Source organism: Neomonachus schauinslandi, chromosome 5 (genome assembly GCF_002201575.2).
Source record: "Neomonachus schauinslandi chromosome 5, ASM220157v2, whole genome shotgun sequence".
Classification (NCBI taxonomy): domain Eukaryota; kingdom Metazoa; phylum Chordata; class Mammalia; order Carnivora; family Phocidae; genus Neomonachus; species Neomonachus schauinslandi.
This window is the reverse complement of record NC_058407.1, coordinates 171,977,309-171,996,629: the sequence shown is the minus strand read 5'-3', so window position 1 is coordinate 171,996,629 and position 19,321 is coordinate 171,977,309. Positions and strand designations below refer to the sequence as shown.

At 55.8% G+C, this 19,321-nt stretch overlaps 1 protein-coding gene across 2 annotated transcripts in view; it reads left to right on the top strand.

Moving 5' to 3' along the window:
- Positions 1–2,608: 2,608 nt before the first annotated feature.
- The window catches only part of LOC110571926 (Grid2 interacting protein), a 33,349-nt gene continuing 16,636 nt past the window's right edge, over positions 2,609–19,321 (top strand). The window contains exons 1-2 of one of the 2 annotated variants that reach the window (XM_021680122.1): positions 2,609–3,025; positions 11,225–11,379. In XM_021680122.1, the coding sequence (XP_021535797.1) occupies positions 2,609–3,025; positions 11,225–11,379 (572 nt within the window). Of the gene's footprint in view, positions 3,026–11,224; positions 11,380–16,789; positions 16,825–19,321 lie in introns of those variants that run through there. The other variant, XM_044915732.1, reaches the window with a different exon arrangement.

Sequence of the window (19,321 nt, the reverse complement as noted above, 5' to 3'; positions counted from 1 at the left end):
TTGTTAACCCGTACCCCGGGGGAAACAGCTTCCCTAGCTAGAGGTGTTGTGTGCAGTTCCATATGCCTTTAATTTTGCAGATTCCACTCACTTCCAAAGTTACTTCTGTGAGCATCTTTTTGCCCACCCAAACCTTTTTTCCTGGGCTGGATCTCCCCTTCTTCTGACGATAAATCTGACCGTCGGGGCTCTGGCAGTGATATTCTCCATGGAGACCGGGTCCCCATGCCCTCCTGAGTCTCATCAGTCCCCTCTGCCATCGCTGGACTGAGGGACACCCCCTCATCTCAAAACAGCCTAGATGAACCCTCTCGACCCACCTGCCAAGCTCCATGACCTCATGGGTGGACCCAGCCCATGGCCCGGCTCCAGCCAGCCTTCACTCCTGTCTGAGCATTGTTGCTTGCCCCCCAGGACCACTCAGCAGGGGCTGGCCACTCTGGGCCCTGGCCAAGCTGTCCAGCCATCCTGCTGGTCTGCCTGGTAACTGGGGCCTTCTCAGGTTACTCGGAGGATCACTTTGCCTTAGAAACTCCAGCTGTCACCTCGGGTGCATCAGTAACTGACGCCAAGGCCCTGAGCAGCAGAGGGCTGGCAACAAGCTAGTGTCTTCAGGCATTCCACAAGCCCTGTGCTCTGTCCCTGCGACCACTGAACTTGCCAGTGAGGAAGGTGAGCAAACCTGGGAGCGTGGGTTTCAGCCCCCAATATTCTGGGACGGGCGGCCCTGGGATGCCTCCCTCTCATGCCCTGAGATAATCCATCAGCCCTGCCAGGAGCCTGGATTCCAGTTTCTGGGTGAAGGTGAGAGAGCAGAGAGCGACCCGCACCAGGAGCTCGGGGTGGGTGGGAGAGGGCTTGAGTCACTCTGCAGGGCTGGGGACACACGGGAGGGCTTGACCTGGTGTAGAAGCCCAGCGGGGTCTGAGTGATGGCAGCCCCTTTGGATCTGTGGGCTCCACAGGCTGGGTGTAGAGGAGCTAGGCATTGTCTGCTCTGGCCTCTGAGAGGCAGCCTTGCCACAGCTGTGCCCCAGCCCCAAATTCAGAGCTGCCAGCCAGCCCCTCTTTGGTTGTGGAGGAGGTGACTACTTCTCACGGTACAAGAACTGACCTCAGGCTCCTCTAAGACGTGGTGATGCCCCCACCCCATCTGGGCCCAGTGCATCCAGGAGTCCAGCGAAGCCACCAAATGACAGAGTAAGTGTCCCCGAGGCCCCAGGGCAGCATGGCCACCTGGCAGAGGAGGACCAGGTCCCCTGGGATGGGCTCGGGAGGCAGCTGGCCAGCCTTGGGGTGTAACAGCCTCCACCACACCCAGGTGAGGAGTGCTCACACTGTCCTCTGGTGTCCCGGTGAGACCGGTTCTCCCTGGTTGTCCCTTAAGTGTCCCTGGTTCTTCCTAGTCCACAATGCTGCTGGAACCCCGGGTCTCCTCCTCGCCCCAATTCCCCAGCCGCTAAGACGTGTTCAGGTGTCTTGGGAGAGGGAGCTATGGGCAGATGACTCCATGTGGAGGGCCTTCAAATCCAGCCCTCAGACGTTCTCTGAAGCCAGAGTCAGGAGGTCCTTTGAACTAAGAACCCTTCCCCGGAAAACAGAGCCTTCACACCACATACGGCCTACAGTTTCAGAGGCTGTCCGTGGACTGTGAAAAACCCCTGCCCTAAACAGACCTACAGGAACACATATAGATTGTTCCATCCAGGACAGTCACCTTTGCCTCCCTGGGCTGAGTTTGTTAACCTCAAAAATAAAAGTTATTTTTCCAGGAAAAATGGGTTAACCCAGGAATGGTAGAGAATAGCAATTCAGGACAAGCAAGCTATGGCAAAAGCCATAGACGAGTCCAACAAACAAAGGAGAGGAACTTTATAGAGAAGAACAAGGAAGCTGGGAGGGGTGGTTTTGAACAGAAGTCCATTGGAGAGAAGCAAGAGATGGGGGTGATCATGGTTCCTCATTGGCTGAGTTGCAGGGGTGGTCCTTTTCTTGTAGGAGAGGCAATGTACATCTTTTCCTGTTGGACTTGTAATCGATGATTCTTTTCTGTTTGATGATTCTTCTGTCCGGCTTTGGAATAGATAATCCTTACTGTAATTGAGGGAGAATTGTATGGCTCCCCCTTCTGGCCTCCTGACTCCGTTTTAGGAGGTCTCCCTTTATTAATGTTCACTTTTGTGTCTCCCGCCCACTCACCAGCCCACACCATCTGGCCTCTTTTGGAGGACAGAGGCACCCCCTCCCCTAGACCCAGGAGCTCAGAGACCTCCAAATCAGCCATACCATGCTTCCCCAAGGAAGTCAAAAAGGAGAGTCATACAATTCAAAAGGCAAATACCCGCCAAAGTCAGTAGGAATTTGTGAGCTCATGTCACTGAGAAGTCCTTTTGTCACATGGACGTTGGTGAATTTCAGGCACAGCTGGATCCTGGAGTTGAGACACTATCTTAAGACCTAATCCTCCACCCAGAGGCAGAGAGAAGCAGAGGCCCAGACTGGCGCATCTCCTGGGTCTTTAAGTGGCCTGCAGCGCGGTGGACAGGGCCAAAATGAATCCGCTGTGCGGTGTCTCTCTCTCTCTCTCCAGCCGCACTTCCAGCGCTGCCATGCCGGCCACCAACCAGGGCTGGCCCGAAGACTTCGGCTTCCGGCTGGGCGGCTCGGGCCCCTGCTTCGTCCTGGAGGTGACAGAAGGGAGCAGCGCACACGCCGGGGGTCTGCGGCCCGGGGACCAGATCCTGGAGGTGGAGGGGCTGGCGGTGGGTGGCCTGAGCCGCGAGCGCCTCGTGCGCCTGGCCCGGCGCTGCCCGCGCGTGCCGCCCAGCCTCGGTGTGCTCCCGGGCCCCGACGGCGACGACCCAGGCGCGGGATCCGGCCATGCGTCCCCGACCCCAGCCCTGCGGCCCCCGCGCCCCGGCCGAGGCCTCTCCCTGGGCCGAGAGCTTCTGCGCCTGGCCCACCGCAAACGCCCCGAGGCCGTGCACCGGGAGCGCAGGTGCAAGGCCCAGGAGTTCAGCCGCAAGGTAGGACAAACGAGGGGTGGGGCGTGGTTGGCAGGGTCCCCCCGGCAGCTGGGCAGGCTCTTCTGGGGCCTAGCGTGGGCCCGGAGCTGAGGAGTCTTCTCGGGACATACTTAACAGAAATATGACGTGCGAGCTTCAAGGCCCTGTACCTAATTTTGTGATTCTGTGTGGTTTTGTGGGGGTTGCTTTTCTCTTTTATTGAGATGCACAGGTGTACAGTAAAGTACATTAAGTGTACAGCTTACAGGATTTTACAGATGCCCTCACCCTTGTAATCACCCCCTGATCAAAATGCAGATTGACAGAATATAGATAGAGTGTAGAAAACAGAATGATTCCTTCACCCCAGAAAGTTCCCGCGTGCTCCTTTCTCTGTCTGTCCACCCCATGAAGAGGTAGCTGCTATTTTGACTTGTGTCGTTATAGATGACTTTTGCCCGTTTGTGAACTTTATATTACTGAATACATAGCATGTACTCTTTGGTGCTGAGCTCCTTGTGCTCAACACTTTGCTGTGACTTTCATCCACGTCATGTGGCCATGGGTCATTCCTCTTATTGCCTGTATTACTAACAGTGTCTTAGTCTGTGGCAGCTGCTGTAACAACATACCAGAGACAGGGAGGCTTAGGAAAAACAGGCATTTATTTCAGTGTATTTCTCACATTTCTGAGGCAAGAAGTCCAGGATCTCAGGGCCAGTGGATTCAGTGTCTGGTGAGAGCCACTTTCTGGTCCATAGCTGGGGGCTTCTCACTGTGTCCTCACATGGTGGAAGGGGCAAGGAAGCTCTCCGGGGTCTCTTTTCCAAGGGCACTAATCCCATTCATAAGGGCTCCACCCTCATGACCAAAGCACCTCCCTGAGGCCCCACCTCCTAATACCATCATCGTTGGGGCTTAGGATTTTAAGATATGAATTTGGGAGGAACACAAACATTCAGACAATAGCACATAGTGTTCTTTTTTTTGAAGAGCCACACTTGTTTCAAGCCCCCACAAAACTGGGGCCTGGCCCTGCCTTACACAGTAGTCTGGCTTGCTAGTTGGCAACAGGAGGCCCTGGTTCAAGCCCCCTGACCTTCCAAAGGCATTTCCTATCAGACTTTGGCAGGAACAGACCCTGAGGGGTGGCAGGTGGAAAGTTAGGGCTTCCCCGAGGACTGAGAGTCAGATCCTGGAATGGCCAACATCCTTAGCCACAAGAGGAGTCCAAGGTCTGAGTCACCTACAGGAAGCAAAGGGTGGCCACCAGGAGAGGTAGAGACCCAGAGCTGGAAAAGAACATCTGAGGATGGAGTTGTCCTCCGGCCAGAATCCTGAGCAATCCCCGATTTGCAGAAACCTGGCCCTTTTCTGGACAAATCCAGGGAAATCCAAGAAACCTGGATGTAACACAGGGAAGAGGCTGACCAGTATGGTCCACTGGGGCCCCCTGGAAGGTGTCACTGCAGTAACTACCTCAGGCCCTCTGCCCTCATATACCTGTCCTCCGGGGCCTTCAGATGTGGGTGCCCAGCCCAAGATCTTGGAAACTCAGTTTGATGACTGGGACACTTGAGTTCACAGACACCCTCCCTTGTCCTCCATGGAAAGGGCACTGCTCATTCATTCTCTTGGCAGAGCATGGCCATGAAGTTTTGGGGGGCAGAGGGCTGGGAGCCCTGCTGTTAGAGAGCTGGTTCCCAGCCCACTGCCCAGGTATAAGATCTCCATTCACCTGGCCTTCTCCAGTGCCCAAGCTTGGTCCAGTCCCTCCTTCTAAACTGAACCCCCTCAGGAGCTTCACCTCCACCATGTACCCTGACATGACCCCTTGTCTGGGCAGGACCCCAGCTTGAGCCTTTCAGCCCATGGCCCCGGAGCAGGCCAGCCTCTGTAGCCAAGTATATGCGGTCACTCACACATACACACACGACTCAGCTCTGGCCTCACCGGTGTCCAGCTCCTCAGAAGATGTGGCTTTCTTTCTATCCCCAGAACAGGCTTTGCTGTTATAACAGACATCAAACATCTTGGTGCCTTTGCACACCCCACAGGTTTATTCTCCATCCACACGAAGTCCTCTAAAAGTTCAGGCGCTCTCCAGGCTGGCTGACCTCTGCACGAGGCCTCAACATGCCAGGCGCCCCCATCTCAAAGTGCAGCTTCAGGAGTTTCTGTAGAGGAGGAAGAGAGCGTGGAAACGTGCCCATCAGCCCTTAAGGACTTCAGAGAGGGAGCAAAGTGCTGCACCTGCAGCCGGCGCTCATTGGCCAGAACTAGTCACACCACTGCTCCCAAAGGGTGCTGGGAAATGCCGTCTTCTGTGCACCCAGGGAGGGGAGGGAAGCTAGCAATATTGATGAGCACGAGTGGCTCAGTCCGTCCCTGCTGCTGTAACAGAATACCAGACTGGATGGCTTAGAAACCACAGGAATGTATTTCCCACAGCTCTGGAGGCCAGACGTCCAAGATCAGGGTGCCAACATGGTGGAGTGAGGACTCTCTTCTGGGTGGCAGACCTCTCGTGTCCTCACGGGAGGGAAGGAGCTGGGAGCTCTCCGGGCTCTCTCTCATAAGGGCACTGATCCCATTCACAAGGACCCCACCCTCATGACCTCATCCCCTCCCAAAGGCCCCATCTCCTAATACCATCACATTGGACAGTAGGTTTGCAACATATGAATGGGGGGGGCGGGGCACCACCATTCAGACCGCAGCAACTGGTAATGTCTGCTATAATTCCAGATGAACTGCTACAGAACCCAAGGCCTGTCCCAGACTCCATCTGACCCCTGGAGAGTTGGAAGGGGGCACGGTGAGAGCCCCCAGAAGGGCAGGATGGATTGCAGACCTGGCCGCAAGGCAGGGCCAGGGTGGTGAGCGGCTGCCCAGGCCAGCCAGGATGTGTGTTCTGACAAGGGGGAGTGGGAGCGGTGGGTTCTGGTTTGAGCTCACCAAGCACCTCCAAAAACCGAGAGCAAATCCCCAGAAGAGACTGCCTCAGGACAAGCAAGGGCTTTCTGACAATTAGCTCCCGGGTTCTCACCGGCGCTCTCCCTGCCCCAGTTTTTTCTCCTTGAAGATTCTGATATTTAAGAGAAAATCCATTAGTGTCCCGTGATGGTGCCTCACGCTTAAATGTAGGTTGACACCAAAACCACACTGTGGCACAGGACCCAGGGGGGAGGAACTATTTTTTCCTCTTTCTTACGTAAAAGTCTTTCCAGCTAGCCATGTTCTCCTTTGAATTGAGGCTGCCGCTGACTTTGATCGCAAAACCACTAACCTTCCTTGGCACAGTGGGTGCATGAGGTGGGGGCGTTGGTGCTGAGGCCTGCCCTACTCACCGCCAGGGAAACTGAGGTCAGCAGGAAATGCAGCGAGAGGACAGCCGGCCATCTGTGGCTCTTGGGTTCAGCTCCATGAACATTCACTGAGGGCCTACTATGTGCCAAGCCCTGTGCTTGGGGCTGGGCGGGAGTAAGACCTCAGGTCTGGGTCTCAGGCCGTCACGGCAGGTCATGTCAGATGGAGGAGACAGCAACACAGAGTTTGTGGGGTGCACGTGCTAGGACTCAGACATGAGGCCCCCGAAGCCCCCTGCTTCTGTCACCGCCTCTGGAAAGCCAGCCTTAACCCCCTTGTGCAACTATCTAGGAAGGAGTTGGACATGCAGTTCTGAAGCTCTGGGGCAAGCTCTGGGCTGAAGATCGAGGTCCAGAAGTCACCATTTGGGGTCCTTGCCCAGAGAGTTGCCATGGAGTGCTGCCACTAGGGGGCGCCCTGCAGTGGGTCAGGGCAACTGGATAGAACTAGCAAATGTAGACAGCTTTGGGCCAGGAAAAGTAAGAGGATGCTCGGGTTGCAGGGTAAGAAGGACTTTATGTACTCATGTATTTATAGGTTGGGAGAGACTCGAACATTTATATAAGCTGAAGGGAAGGAGGTAGTAGAGACACTGAAATCCATGTGTTTTGCCATCATTGATGATTGGACCTGTGATGCCCCAGGGCCCCGGGAGACAGCTGTGATGAGGACAGGCAGGGAACCTACTCCCATGCAGTGGGTGTCCCTATGGGGAAAAGCCAGCGAGGAAGTGTACAAATGTATAAACAAGCTATCTGGGGATCATGATCAAGGAAGTGAAGAAATAAACAGGGAGATGAGAGAGAGAGATGGGGGCCGCTTGGCCACAGTGGTCAGGAAGGCTCCCTGAGGAGGTGACTTTCGCGAGCTGAGAGCCGAGTGGCAAGTAGGTGGAGGAAGAGAAGGTGGGGATGGGTGGGGCAGTGGGGTGTCTGTGGACTGGAGGGCTGACCTTGGCCAGGAAGGCGGAAGCTCTTCAACCTCTGACAGCGGAGGGTGGTGGGGAAGGATGCTGTCTGTGGACGTTGGGGGTGGATGGAAGGTGATGAATGTGGTACGAACAGCCCTAGCTCTGGCTGAGACTGCGCCCACCCTCCCCTGAGAGAGAGGCACGGCAAACCCACACACTCACTCCATCGCCCAGCCTCCCACCTGCGCTTCAGGGTCAGCTCAGGGCATCGGTGTCCAGCTACACTCCCAGAACCCCTTACTATCAAGGGAGGGCTCTCATGGAGCACGGACAGACAATGCTTAACTGCTGCATAAACAAAAACTAACCATTTCAGACACAAAAGCCGCATACTGTTATGATTCCACTCACAAGAAGTATCCAGTAGAAGCAAATCCATGGAGACAGAAAACAGATTAGTGGTTACCAGGGGCTGGGGAAGAGGGGAGTGGGGAGTGAGTTCTTCATGGGCACAGAGTTTCCATTTGGGGGAGTATGAAACTGTTCTGGAACTGGACGGTGGTGATGGTTACACCACGCCGTGGCAGGTACTTAATGCCACTGAATTGTACACATTAAAATGGTTACAATGGTAGTTTTATGTTATGTGCATTTTTTTTTAAAGATTTTATTTATTTGACAGAGAGAGACACAGCGAGAGAGGGAACACAGCAGGGGGAGTGGGAGAGAGAGAAGCAGGCTTCCCGCAGAGCAGGGAACCCGATGCGGGGCTCGATCCCAGGACCCTGGGATCATGACCTGAGCCGAAGGCAGACGCTTAATGACTGAGCCACTGAGGTGCCCCTGTTATGTGCATTTTTACCACAGAAAAAATAAAGGGGAAAAAAAGGAACAGTGATAACATGCCTTCCTTTTCCTGACTGTATAAGTCATATAAGCTCACTATATATTTTTTTAAAGATGTATTTATTTATTTGAGAGAGTGAGAATGAGAGAGAGTACATGAGAGGGGGGAGGGTCAGAGGGAGAAGCAGGCTCCTCGCTGAGCAGGGAGCCCAACGCGGGACTCGATCCCGGGACTCCAGGATCATGACCTGAGCCAAAGGCAGTCGCTTAACCAACTGAGCCACCCAGGCGCCCCCATATAAGCTCACTATAGAAAAGATGGAAACCATTGACTTATTTAAAAAAACTCCAAATTACTATAAAACTTAGTGAATATTTCCAATTCCTAGATATATGTGTAATCATATATGTCTAAAAATATAACACTGTGTATTCCATTTGTAAACTGTTTTTCTCACTTGCCTGTTTATCACATTTTTCTGTATATCTTTTTTTTTTTAAAGATTTTATTTATTTTTTAGAGAGCGAGCGAGAGGAAACAGCATGAGAGGGGAGAGGATCAGAGGGAGAAGCAAGCTCCCCGCTGATCCGGGAGCCCGATGTGGGACTCGATCCCAGGACCCTGGGATCATGACCTGAGCCGAAGGCAGATGCTTAACCATCTGAGCCACCCAGGCGCCCCATTTTTCTGTATATCTTATAACAGCTTTATTGAGATAGATTCACATATCATACCATCTACTCATTTAAAGTGTACAGTCCAGTGGTTTTGGGTATATTCACAGATTTGTGCAACCATCACCATGATCAATTTCAGAACACGCTAGTCACCCCAAAAAGAACTCCCACACCCTTGGCCATCACTCTCCATTTCATGGTTTTATTTTTTATTTAAGATTTATTTATTTTAGAGAGAGAGCAGGGGGAGGGGCAGAGGGAGAGAATCCTCAAGCAGACTCCTCGCTGAGCATGGAGGCCAGTGCAGGGCTCAATCCCAGGACCCCAAGATTATGACCTGAGCTGAAATCAAGAGTTGGACACTCAACCAACTGAGCCACTCAGGTGCCTCTCATGGGTTTTTGGTTTTTTTAAGATTTTATTTATTTATTTGAGTGAAAGAGAGTGAGCAAGAGACAGAGAGCACAAGTCGGCGGAGGGGTTGGAGACAGGCAGAGGGAGAAGCAGACTCCCCTCTGAGCAGGGAGCCTGATGCAGGACTCGATCCTAGGACCCTGGGATCATGACCTGAGCTGAAGGCAGATGCTTAACGACTGAGCCACCCAGGGGCCTCAGCCCCTCATTGTTTTCAATAAGTATCTACAGCATCATTCTTTCTGGCCAAAAAGTACCACATTGCATCAAATTGAAAACATTGTCAATTGAAAGACATCCCATTTTTTTATCACAAAAAGAGAAATACCCCTGGGGCGCCTGGGTGGCTCAGTTGGTTAAGCGACTGCCTTCAGCTCAGGTCATGATCCTGGAGTCCCGGGATCGAGTCCCGCATCGGGCTCCCTGCTCAGCAGGGAGTCTGCTTCCCCCTCTGACCCTCCCCCCTCTCATGCTCTCTCTAGCTCATGCTCTCTCAAATAAATGAATAAAATCTTAAAAAAAAAAAAAGAAATACCCCTGGCAATAAACCCATGACACATACTTCCTTATCACCTACTTGTCAGTTAATTTAGTAGTTATTAGAAAAGGGCTTTAGACTTATATGAACATATTTAGTACCAGCAATGCACATAAGTCAGTGTAAGTAACAATATGAACACCTACGACCACATCCATATGCATGGCAGCTAGCCATAAGATACATCATGATTTCAGAGATTTTAGAATATGAAAAAATGCTCACCCCAGAATCAACGCTATCCGGTACTACAGAGTATCAAGTGAACTTGGCTCTCAAACAACAGACATTGACCCTGCTAACTTAGTCAGGAAAGGGATTTGTGGGAGGAACAGTTTGCAGAATCCGCGCTGGAGATCCAGCCTTAGAACCAGGACAGGATCGGCAACCTGGAGCCCAGCTGTCCTTCATCACCCTGTCAGGAAGAGTCTGCTCAGGGTGCACTGTGGAGCTTGGCCACCACCCTCAACAAGCTCTGCTGTCCCCGCATCTCTGCATCGTTTTTTCAAGAGCCAAAACTCTGGACCAGAGCCTCCAACTGCCCAAGGCTTCCACATAACTGCCAGGATCCTGCCTCCCACGTAGCCTGGGGTTTCCTTCTTTCTTAGCTGAATAGCCAGGACTACAAATATCCCCCAAATGGATGTGCTAAAACAATTTATTCCATATTATCAGATATCTCTATTGCTTCCAATGTCTTCGTGTTATAAACAACACAGAGGTGAGCCTCTTCACTCAAATATCATTGTGCGTCATCCTGTCTTTCAGGACATCTCTAGGATACATTTCTAGATCATTGGGTAAGGTGATGGGTGCATTTTCAGGCTCTGGACGCACTTACCAAGGCTGGCCTCCAGAAACATGGTGCCTACTTGCATGTCCCTTTCCAATGGAGCCATGGACTCCTCTGAGTAGATGTACTTTGATTGGTATCAGCTGGTTGGTACACACAGCAGAAGAAAACAGAAGTCCCAAGGAAGCCCTGAGGGAGTCCGAATTCAGGGCTAGGCACACACTCCAGGGCTTTTCTGTGGAGCCAGAATGTTCTCTGTGGGATCTCTCAGCGCACAGTGTGGTGGAAAGGAGTATAGTGTTATAATAGTAGTAACTAGCAATTACTGAGCACTTGGCACGTTGTAAAGCTCTTGTATTGATTCCTTTGATCCTTATAATACTCAGTAGAAGGGCTGTCTCTGAGTTTGAGTCCTGACCCCGTGGCCTTGGGCAGGTCACTCCACCTACACCAGCCTCCGTGTGCTTAGATGTAAATGAAGATATTAGCCATGTCCTCTTGTCTGTCTGTTAGGAGGTGGGTAATGTGATTTGGGTAGAGAGCTCACCACAGAGCTCAGGCAGTGCTCCCATGTCAGCTGTCCCATGGAGGTAAACTGAGGGTGGAAGGGAAGGAGGTGAGCAGTGTTCTGCTCTGGTCCCCTGTGGTCATTCACCAAACCCTTCCGCGCAGGTGGATGAGATCTTGGGGGACCAGCCAACTGCCAAGGAACGGGTGTTTGCCGCCCTGAAGCGGTTTGCGGCCGAGCAGCGGGTAGATGACCTGGTGTGGGCGCTCACCCTGGAGCTGCCCCGCGAGGCCCGCACACCACTCCTGGACAACCTCAGGTACCTCGGTTGCAGGGAGGGAGGGGCAGGCAGGGTGTGTCTCGCTCGGTGGTGCCCACTCTCCCACCACCACCCCCGGCACTGCGCATCCTGCTACCGGACGGGGCCCCAATACCGACCCACTCCCAGGGCATCGCTGTGAGAACAGAAAGGCTGCTAGATGCTGGGCTGGGACAGGCTGCAGAGAGGACCCACCTCCTGCGGAAAGGACATCCCCATGCTAGAAACAGTGTGTGCTCTCTGCCCTTTGATGATGCCAGCTGTGTGCTGGCATCGCCAGGGCCCTAGAGGAACACTCTCTGGCTGGATCATCTCGGTGCTATTATTATCCCCATTTCCCGGAAGCAAACTGAGGCTCAGAGAGGTTAAGAGGCTGGCCCAAAAGTCACACAGCTAATGAGTGGCTGTCACAGGACTGTGAACCCACCAGCTGTGCACTTTCTGTTCTTCTGCTCAGCTTTGGACCCTGTAAGTTTATCCTTTAGGAAAAAAAATTCCTGGTGAGTTGACACTTGGAGTGGCCCCTGAATCTCCCAAGCCGCCCCCCCCACACACCCACCCACTTTCCTGCCAGGGCATCACGGCCCTGCACGGCACAGCTTTGATCAGGCCCTCACTGGGCCTGAGTGAGGCCTTCCCTGTCAGGATCCTGGGTGGGGGCGCCTTTCTCTCCTCACCGTGCCTCCAGGGCCTGAGACTCCTCCCCCCTCCCCCTTCCTGGGCTCAGCCTGCCCCCTCCCCTTGCTGCCATTCACCCCGCAGCCTGCCCCTCCCTCTGGGCCTGGCCAATGTCAGGGACGGGGCTGGCCACCACCACCCCCCCACCCCCAAAGCCCGGGCGGGCGCAGCGGCTTGGCTCTGCAGCTGAGCACAGAAGGCCACCGAAAGAGGCCACCATGAGCTGCCTGGGGTGAGTTAGGGGCCTGCCCCTTGCTACGAAAATCCAGAGAGGAAAAAAAAGTTATTCCTACAGCCTAATTTGCAGTGGAGATGATGTGCTGGTGCTGAGGGCTCCCGGGGCGGGGTGGGGGGGGCGCGTGATGGATGGACAGCCCCCCACCCCACCCATCTCTACCAGGGCTGGGCCAGGGGCGCGGGCGGCTGGCTGTCCCCTGGGAAGTTGGCATGCGTGTGTCGCAAGGCTGCTAGCAGCCGGACTCAGCTGGAGGCCCTCTCGATTCTCCTCATCTCCCTTCGGAGCTGCCCTGGCTTCGGTCTGTGTCGCCTCTGCTTCCCAGGACAGCCTGTCTGCCTCCCCACGCCTGCTTTCCCGTCTGCAGTTCGTCCCCAAGCGACCGCCGGCAGCGGGTCAGGAAGAGCAGGGTGGGGGAGGCGCCCCCTTGGGCGTGCTGGATTTAGAGCCTGGGAAGCGGGAACCCTGGACACCGGGGGATGCCCGGTCCCCGCAGCATCCCCGGGGCACTGCTGGGGAGGATGAAACAGCAACCTCTATTGTCAGCGTGTGTCAAGTGCGACAGGAAAATTGGGGAGGATGCTGGAGGGGGGGGCGGCGCCCAGCTGGGCTCTGCAGGGAGAGGGGTACCTTGGCAGTGCGGCTTCAGCCACCCCAACCCCACCTCCTTCCCCTCCATCTCCCCACCCCCACCCCCAGGCTCTGGTGGCCCACATGCTGGGTTCCAGGGTTGCAATAGCGATCCCCATGCAGAACTTTCTAAGGGAGAGCTCTCAGGGGGCAGGGAGGAATCACAGGTATACAGTCATCTGTGATTCTGAGGGCTGAGTGCCAGCAGCCCAGGGCTAACTTAGCAGGGCGGCAATCGGGGTAGGCTCCCTGGAGGAGGCAGCAGGTGCCACTGCTGTGGCTCAGTGACCCTCAGAGTCTGTCTGGCAGGATGTCCTATGGGGTGGAGAGACAGACCCTAAGAGGAGTTCATCGGGGCCAGGCATCTAGCCACAGAAGTGGACGCTGCCACGGCGAGTGGTGCCACTCTGTACCCAACACTGAGTACATGACAGTACCGGGCTGTGAACCACCTTGCCTAGGATGGGTGGCCACAAAGAGCAACAGTTTTGGCCTTCGGATACCCCACTGAGAGACAGGGTTTACATGAGAGTGAGCGCAAACAGTGAGTGGAGCTGTGTGTGTGCATGTGTGTGCATGCGTGTGCATGTGTGTGTGTGTGTGTGTGAGCTTGGCAGAGGCTGGAACCCACCCAAGTCACTGTGTGGCCTCCGAGAGGTGGTCCCAGTGGCCAAATCAGAAGGCTCGGGGAGAAAGAAGGAGCAGTGAGACCATGAAGCGTGGTAGCCACATGTGGCTTTTTAAGATTAAATTTAATGACTACTAAATCAGATTTGAAATTCAGCTTCTCAGTCTCACTAGCCACATATGACTCGTGGCCACAGTGCAGGACGGTGCACCTTTAGAACGTGTTCATCATCGAAGAAAATTCTCTTGGACAGTGCTTCTGTGAGCGTAAGATTTGGGTCAGTGGTGGTAATGGAAGCAAAGGGTCTCATCTTCCTCCATGACGGCAGTTCACCCTGCAGCTCAGAGCTTAATTTGGGTCTATCCCCAAAGGGATCCGAGTTTGATGAAGTGACAAAATGACTTTCTAATTAGGACAGGCCAGGCCAGGCAGCTTGGGAAGTGTGACGTGGTTAGGAGGGAGCAGGAAAGCAAAGGCAGCTGTGTGGTCTTGGGTGTTTCAGGAAATCTGGAAGGAGAGGGAGGAGCCAGCGGGTGGGAGGAGAAGGAAGCACAGGGACAGTGCTGGAGGAAGCTGGAGTCTGGAATCCCCACAGACCTCGCTCAGACCCCCAAGTCCACTCACGGGCTGTGCAACCTTGAGCAGGTTCATTGACCTCTACAGTCTGTCTGTAAAACGGGGTGGGTCATCCTTACGTGTTCCCAGCAGAGTGCTTGGTAGGCAATCACAGAAATGGACCCTGCCAACAGGACACAGAAAAGAGATTAGCTGAGAATGGGGGGGAGGGTGCGAGGGAACACCTGTACCCCCTCCATCCTCTTCTGCTTTAGGGACCAGTGTCGGAGACACCATAATACAAAGTGATCGGGAGAACTCTATGAAACCGTGGGACATGGTATGTGCTCAGTTAGTGTGGGCTTCCCCTACGGAAGGTGTCTTTCTCCCTAGAGCGGTTTTCTCAGCCATGGCACTTTTGACACTTGGGGCCCGATAATCCTCTGTGGTTGGGAGTTGGCCTGTGTGTTGTAGGATGTTTAGCAGCGTCTCTGGCCTCCACCCACTAGAGGCCGGTAGCACACTCCCCATCCCTATTGTCATTTTGTGACCATCAGAACTGTCTCCAGCTAGTGCCAAATGTCCCCTGCAGGGCAAAATCCCCAACTGACAGCTTCCGCCCCAGAGTGATCTGCCTTTGGTAGCACCCTCTTGCGGGGGCGGGCACTTCAGCAAACTCCATCTGTTGCTTGACCCCGGCCCCCCCCCCACCCCCCGCCCCCCGTTGTCTTGGGCTATCTGATGCACCAGCTGCTCTCCCCTTCTGATGCCTTCCCTGTGTGCTGGGGCGCTGGGACAGAGGGGTGCCGTGCAGTGCGGACAGACAGGGACAGGGATAGGGGATGACAAGGACACCGGGCCCCAAGGCAGCGTGTGCACTTCTGCCTCTGTCCAGATGCAGGCATGAGCATTTGCTCCATGCTCACTCCTCCTCTGCCCACAGTGAGGTGGACAGTCTTCGTAGCCTTTGGGCTGGCCTGGTTCTGGATGCTGGGCCGTCGCACCCAGAACCAAAGTACCCGAAGTGGCTCTGTCATGATGGGACAGCTGTGGCCTTGCAGATGTCAGGGAGCCGTATCACTGTAGAGGTTTTCAGGCATTTCTCTCCCTGGCGGGGCTGAGGACAGGCCTGGGAGGATGTGGCATGCGTTCTGGTTCCGGCTTGCTGTTGCTGCAGGGGAGAAAAGCAGCCCTGGCTGATCATGGGAGGGTGGTGGTCTTGCTGGGCCAGGAATGCGGGGCTGAGGTGTGTTGGGCAGCGTGGTCTGAACCGAGCCCCAGGTCTGACCGGCTGCAGGAACCTGTAGGCAGAACCACGTAAGATGTCCCTTTCTCCCAGTGACTGGGACAGAGGGAGGGTCCCAGGGTTTTCTGTCTCTGCAGCTCCTGTCTGTCTGGGTAATGGCCAACTCCTGGTTGGCCTTGTGCTGATGTCCTCCCAGGAGCCCCTGCTCAGGAAGTCCTGGGCTGGCTCCCGGTATCTATGTGCCCTTCCCCGCAGGCAAGCGGGACAGGATCAGGGAGAAAATGGCAACACAGTGGGTTCCCTGGGGTCTACTCCTGCTCTGACTTCCGGGAGTAGCAGCCCCAGAGCCAGAGGAAGGGTCCAAACTCCCTTTCTTGTCATCCCCCTCTTCTCCCCTTAGCTCCCTCTCTCCCAGTAGGAGGCCCTCCGTCCACACCCCCACTTGGGAGTTGCCCCAGCCCGGCTGCCCCTCCTCATTTCCACTCATTCACCAGATCTCATACGATCTCCGATCTCCTTTCCTCTGTGATTCCAGAATCTCACCTCGCGTCCCACCCCAAACCCTTCCCTCTTCCCCTCCCAGCCTCAAGCACTCCCCTGGTGCACCAAAACCTCTGGGGTCCCTCCTCCTCTCCTTAAATCCTTAGACCCCCCCCCCACTGAGTTCAGTCTCAGCGGCTGGCAGTGGCAATGGCATTCAACCTCCCTCACAAACCGCTTCTTTTTTTTTTTTTTTAAGATTTTATTTATTATTTGACAGAGAGAATGAGAGAGAGAGAGCACATGAGAGGGGGGAGGGGCAGAGGGAGAAGCAGACTCCCCGCCGAGCAGGGAGCCCGATGCGGGACTCGATCCAGGGACTCCAGGATCATGACCTGAGCCGAAGGCAGTCGCCCAACCGACTGAGCCACCCAGGCGCCCAAAAACCGCTTCTTGATTAGCGCTTCCCCCCGGGTAGGTGAGGGGGGCTTCCCCTCGCTGACCCACTCCCTGAAACCTAGCGCAAAGGCCACGCCCTCCGGAAAGCCTTCCCATGCTCTACAAAAGAAAGTCGGGGCTCCTTCCGAACCTTGGGGTTCAGTCTCGCTGCAGCCAGGGGCCGGGACTCGCCACGGTGCAGGGGACCTGGGCGCCCCGGCCCGAGGTAGGAGGCGAGACACCTGGGGAGGGACTGATGGAGGGAGCGGAGAGGAAGCAGCGTTGACAGCTCTGAACCGCCCCCAGTTCCCCCGGAGCTAGCTGTAGGGTCCCCCGTGGGGGCGGGGCGGGGCGGGGCCACCGGAGGGGGCGGGCGCCGGGCCGCGGGCCGGGAGGGCTCGGGAGGGGGCGAGTGCGCTCGCCCGGCAGTGACTCGTGGAGTCGCGGCGCCCTCGCTCTGCTCGCGGGCTCAGCCACCCCTGCCTGTCGGCACCTGCCACGCCGCCGTCGCCGAATCCAGATGGGGAAGGACCAGGGCTTCTCTCGGCACTTTCGGTAGTTTCCTTACCGCGCCCCGCGCCCCCGGGAACTGTGCGCCCTAGGCGCGGCGGACCCGCCTCGGGCGGCCTGAGAAGGGGTGGGGCTGGGGCACTGAGGTGGACACCCACCCGGCATAAGGGGGCGAGTTCCCCGCGTTGGATGCCTGGAACCTGCACGCGCCCCTGGGGGTCGGGATGGGGATCGGAGGGGGGACCAAGGGCTGGGACTGAAAAGCTCTCTTTCCTTCCTACAATTGGGCAGGTCGAGGGAACTGGCCAGAGAGCCGAGGCAGGGAATGTGGTAGAGAGAGAGGACCCTAGGGCAGCCCCTAGGAGGAATCTGGACACGGATTTACGCCTGACCCCACCAGGCAGAGGGAACAGAACTGACTGACTGGAACGTCATTGTGTGGCCAGGGAAGCGTCCTGTGGTCTCAGAGAAGCCTGTTGGCATGGCAGGGACCTGGGAGTCCTGGGGCAGCCATGCTGTCAGGGTCAGAGGAGCAGTGATCTGCCACAGTGGTCCACGAGGCCCCATTGTGCCTGGCTCTCCTGGGTTAGTGGTTTCAGAGCAGACCCGGGCTGGGGTGCCTGGCCAGACTGAGCTGCATGGAGGGCCAACACAGGCCAGGAAGGGCATCTGGCCTCACAAGGCAGCCTTGGCCTCTGGCTTAGTCCCAAGGACACCAAGCAGAGAAAAGGCCACCAATCTTCTCCCACCTGTGCAGTTGGTGACTCACCATGGTTACCACCCTGGGGCAGGGGTGGGGGGTGGCGGGAGGTCTTTTCTAATTGCTGCTGGAGGGTGGAGCTGGAATGGTCATCTGGCCCCTGCCCAGGTTGGACCTAGGGCCTTCTGGAGCCTGGGGCTGGAGCCCAAAGTGTGAGGTGGACAATTTCTGGCTTGTCATCCCTCCTTTGCCTGGGCATGAGGCATGTGGTGGGTCTGGGAGGGTGTGGGGAATGTGTGGGTCAGGCAGATGGAGGTGTCAGGCTCCAGAGACCTTGAGTGACCATTTGGGGAATGAGGCTGAGGCTCTAGATTTTCGGGAATCGCTGTGGGTGGACAAGGATGAGCATCAGGCCAGAATGCTCCTGGAGGAGTTGAGCAGGACTTTCATTTTGGCCTCCTGGTCACCTAGAACGTTCAGACCTGGAGCAGAGCTCACTGAGGGGCAACCCTGATGCACCCTCCTCCTGGAGGACCCACATCTCTTCCCTCCTACCGGGCAGCTTATTCTACCTGCCTGGTCTTATTAATCCTACCCATAGAGGTCAGGGAAACCGATTGGGAGCCACTGGATGACCTCAGAGGGGTTGTATTTCAGCTGGCTGCAGAACCATTGTTCCCGTCTTCCTCCCTCTTCCCCACCATGCCCTTGGCACTGGCTCCTGGTACAGAGAACATGGAAGGGAACATTGGGATGCGGCCAGGGAGGCCTCACTAGACACCAGAACTTCAGAGGCCCTCGGCAGAGTCCTGCCACAGTGCCGAGGCTCAGAGGCTGGCCTTCTGTCCAAGCTGTGTCACCCTGGAAAGTTACAGATCTCCTCTGAGCCCCCCGGATCCTCTGCCATGGACAGGGGAGTCCACCAGGATATTAACTGTGCCATTACTGGGAAGTATGGCTGTGCTGCTGGTGGGCCCTCTGTTTACTGAGTCACTGAGTCCCTCCCCTGTGTCAAACCCTGACCGGTCACTGTGGCTCCCAGCCAAGCTACAGACTAGCCCTCAGAGAGCTTCCAGCCTCGCAGGAGACACCCACAGGCACTAGGGAATCATCCCAGGGTGTAGACCCCACACAGAGTCCAACCAAGCCTCCCCACTGCCTCTCACCACTTCCTCCTCTGAGAATAGGAACCACAGTGCCTTCAGCTTTGAACCCAAGGGCACGGACAGCAGGGTCTTACTGAAGCATGTGGGATTGAACTGAAGGAAGGCCAGCGTTGGGTGCTGAAGGTCGAGCCCAGTGTAGCCAGGAAACAGAGAGAGTGTACGGGGCAAGGACAACAGCAGGGGCAAGAGTGTAAGAGGTAGGACTGGATGTGGCCGTCCTGGCAAATTCTGAGGCGGCAGCTGTAGAAAGGGCTGGCCAGAGAAGCGAGCAGGAAGGCGGGGCGTGTGATGAGGGTCTGGGGGAAGTCTGATCCCGGCCAGGCAGCGGCTTCATTTTTTTCCACCGGAGCTGCCTGGAATCAGGTAAGAAGATGGGTGGCCAGAGATCCCTGGCTGGCTTTGGCTGGGCAGGTGCAAGGGCATGAAATGAGTGCGTAGGGGAGAGGCCAGAAATGGGAAGAGGGAGGCAGGAGGAGGAACAGGTGCACGGACGGGCTTTGGGGGCACTGAGGTTCCCCAAGGCCACAGCAATGGGGATGGTCCCATTGTGACTTTCCCGAGGTGGAGAGCCGGGCACCGTGGTTCTGGTGTGGCCCAGGCCAGTTGGGGCACAAGTTCCGACACCGAGGGGGGAGACTGGAGTGCCGGCTGCTGATTCCCCTGTTACCCCTGTGTA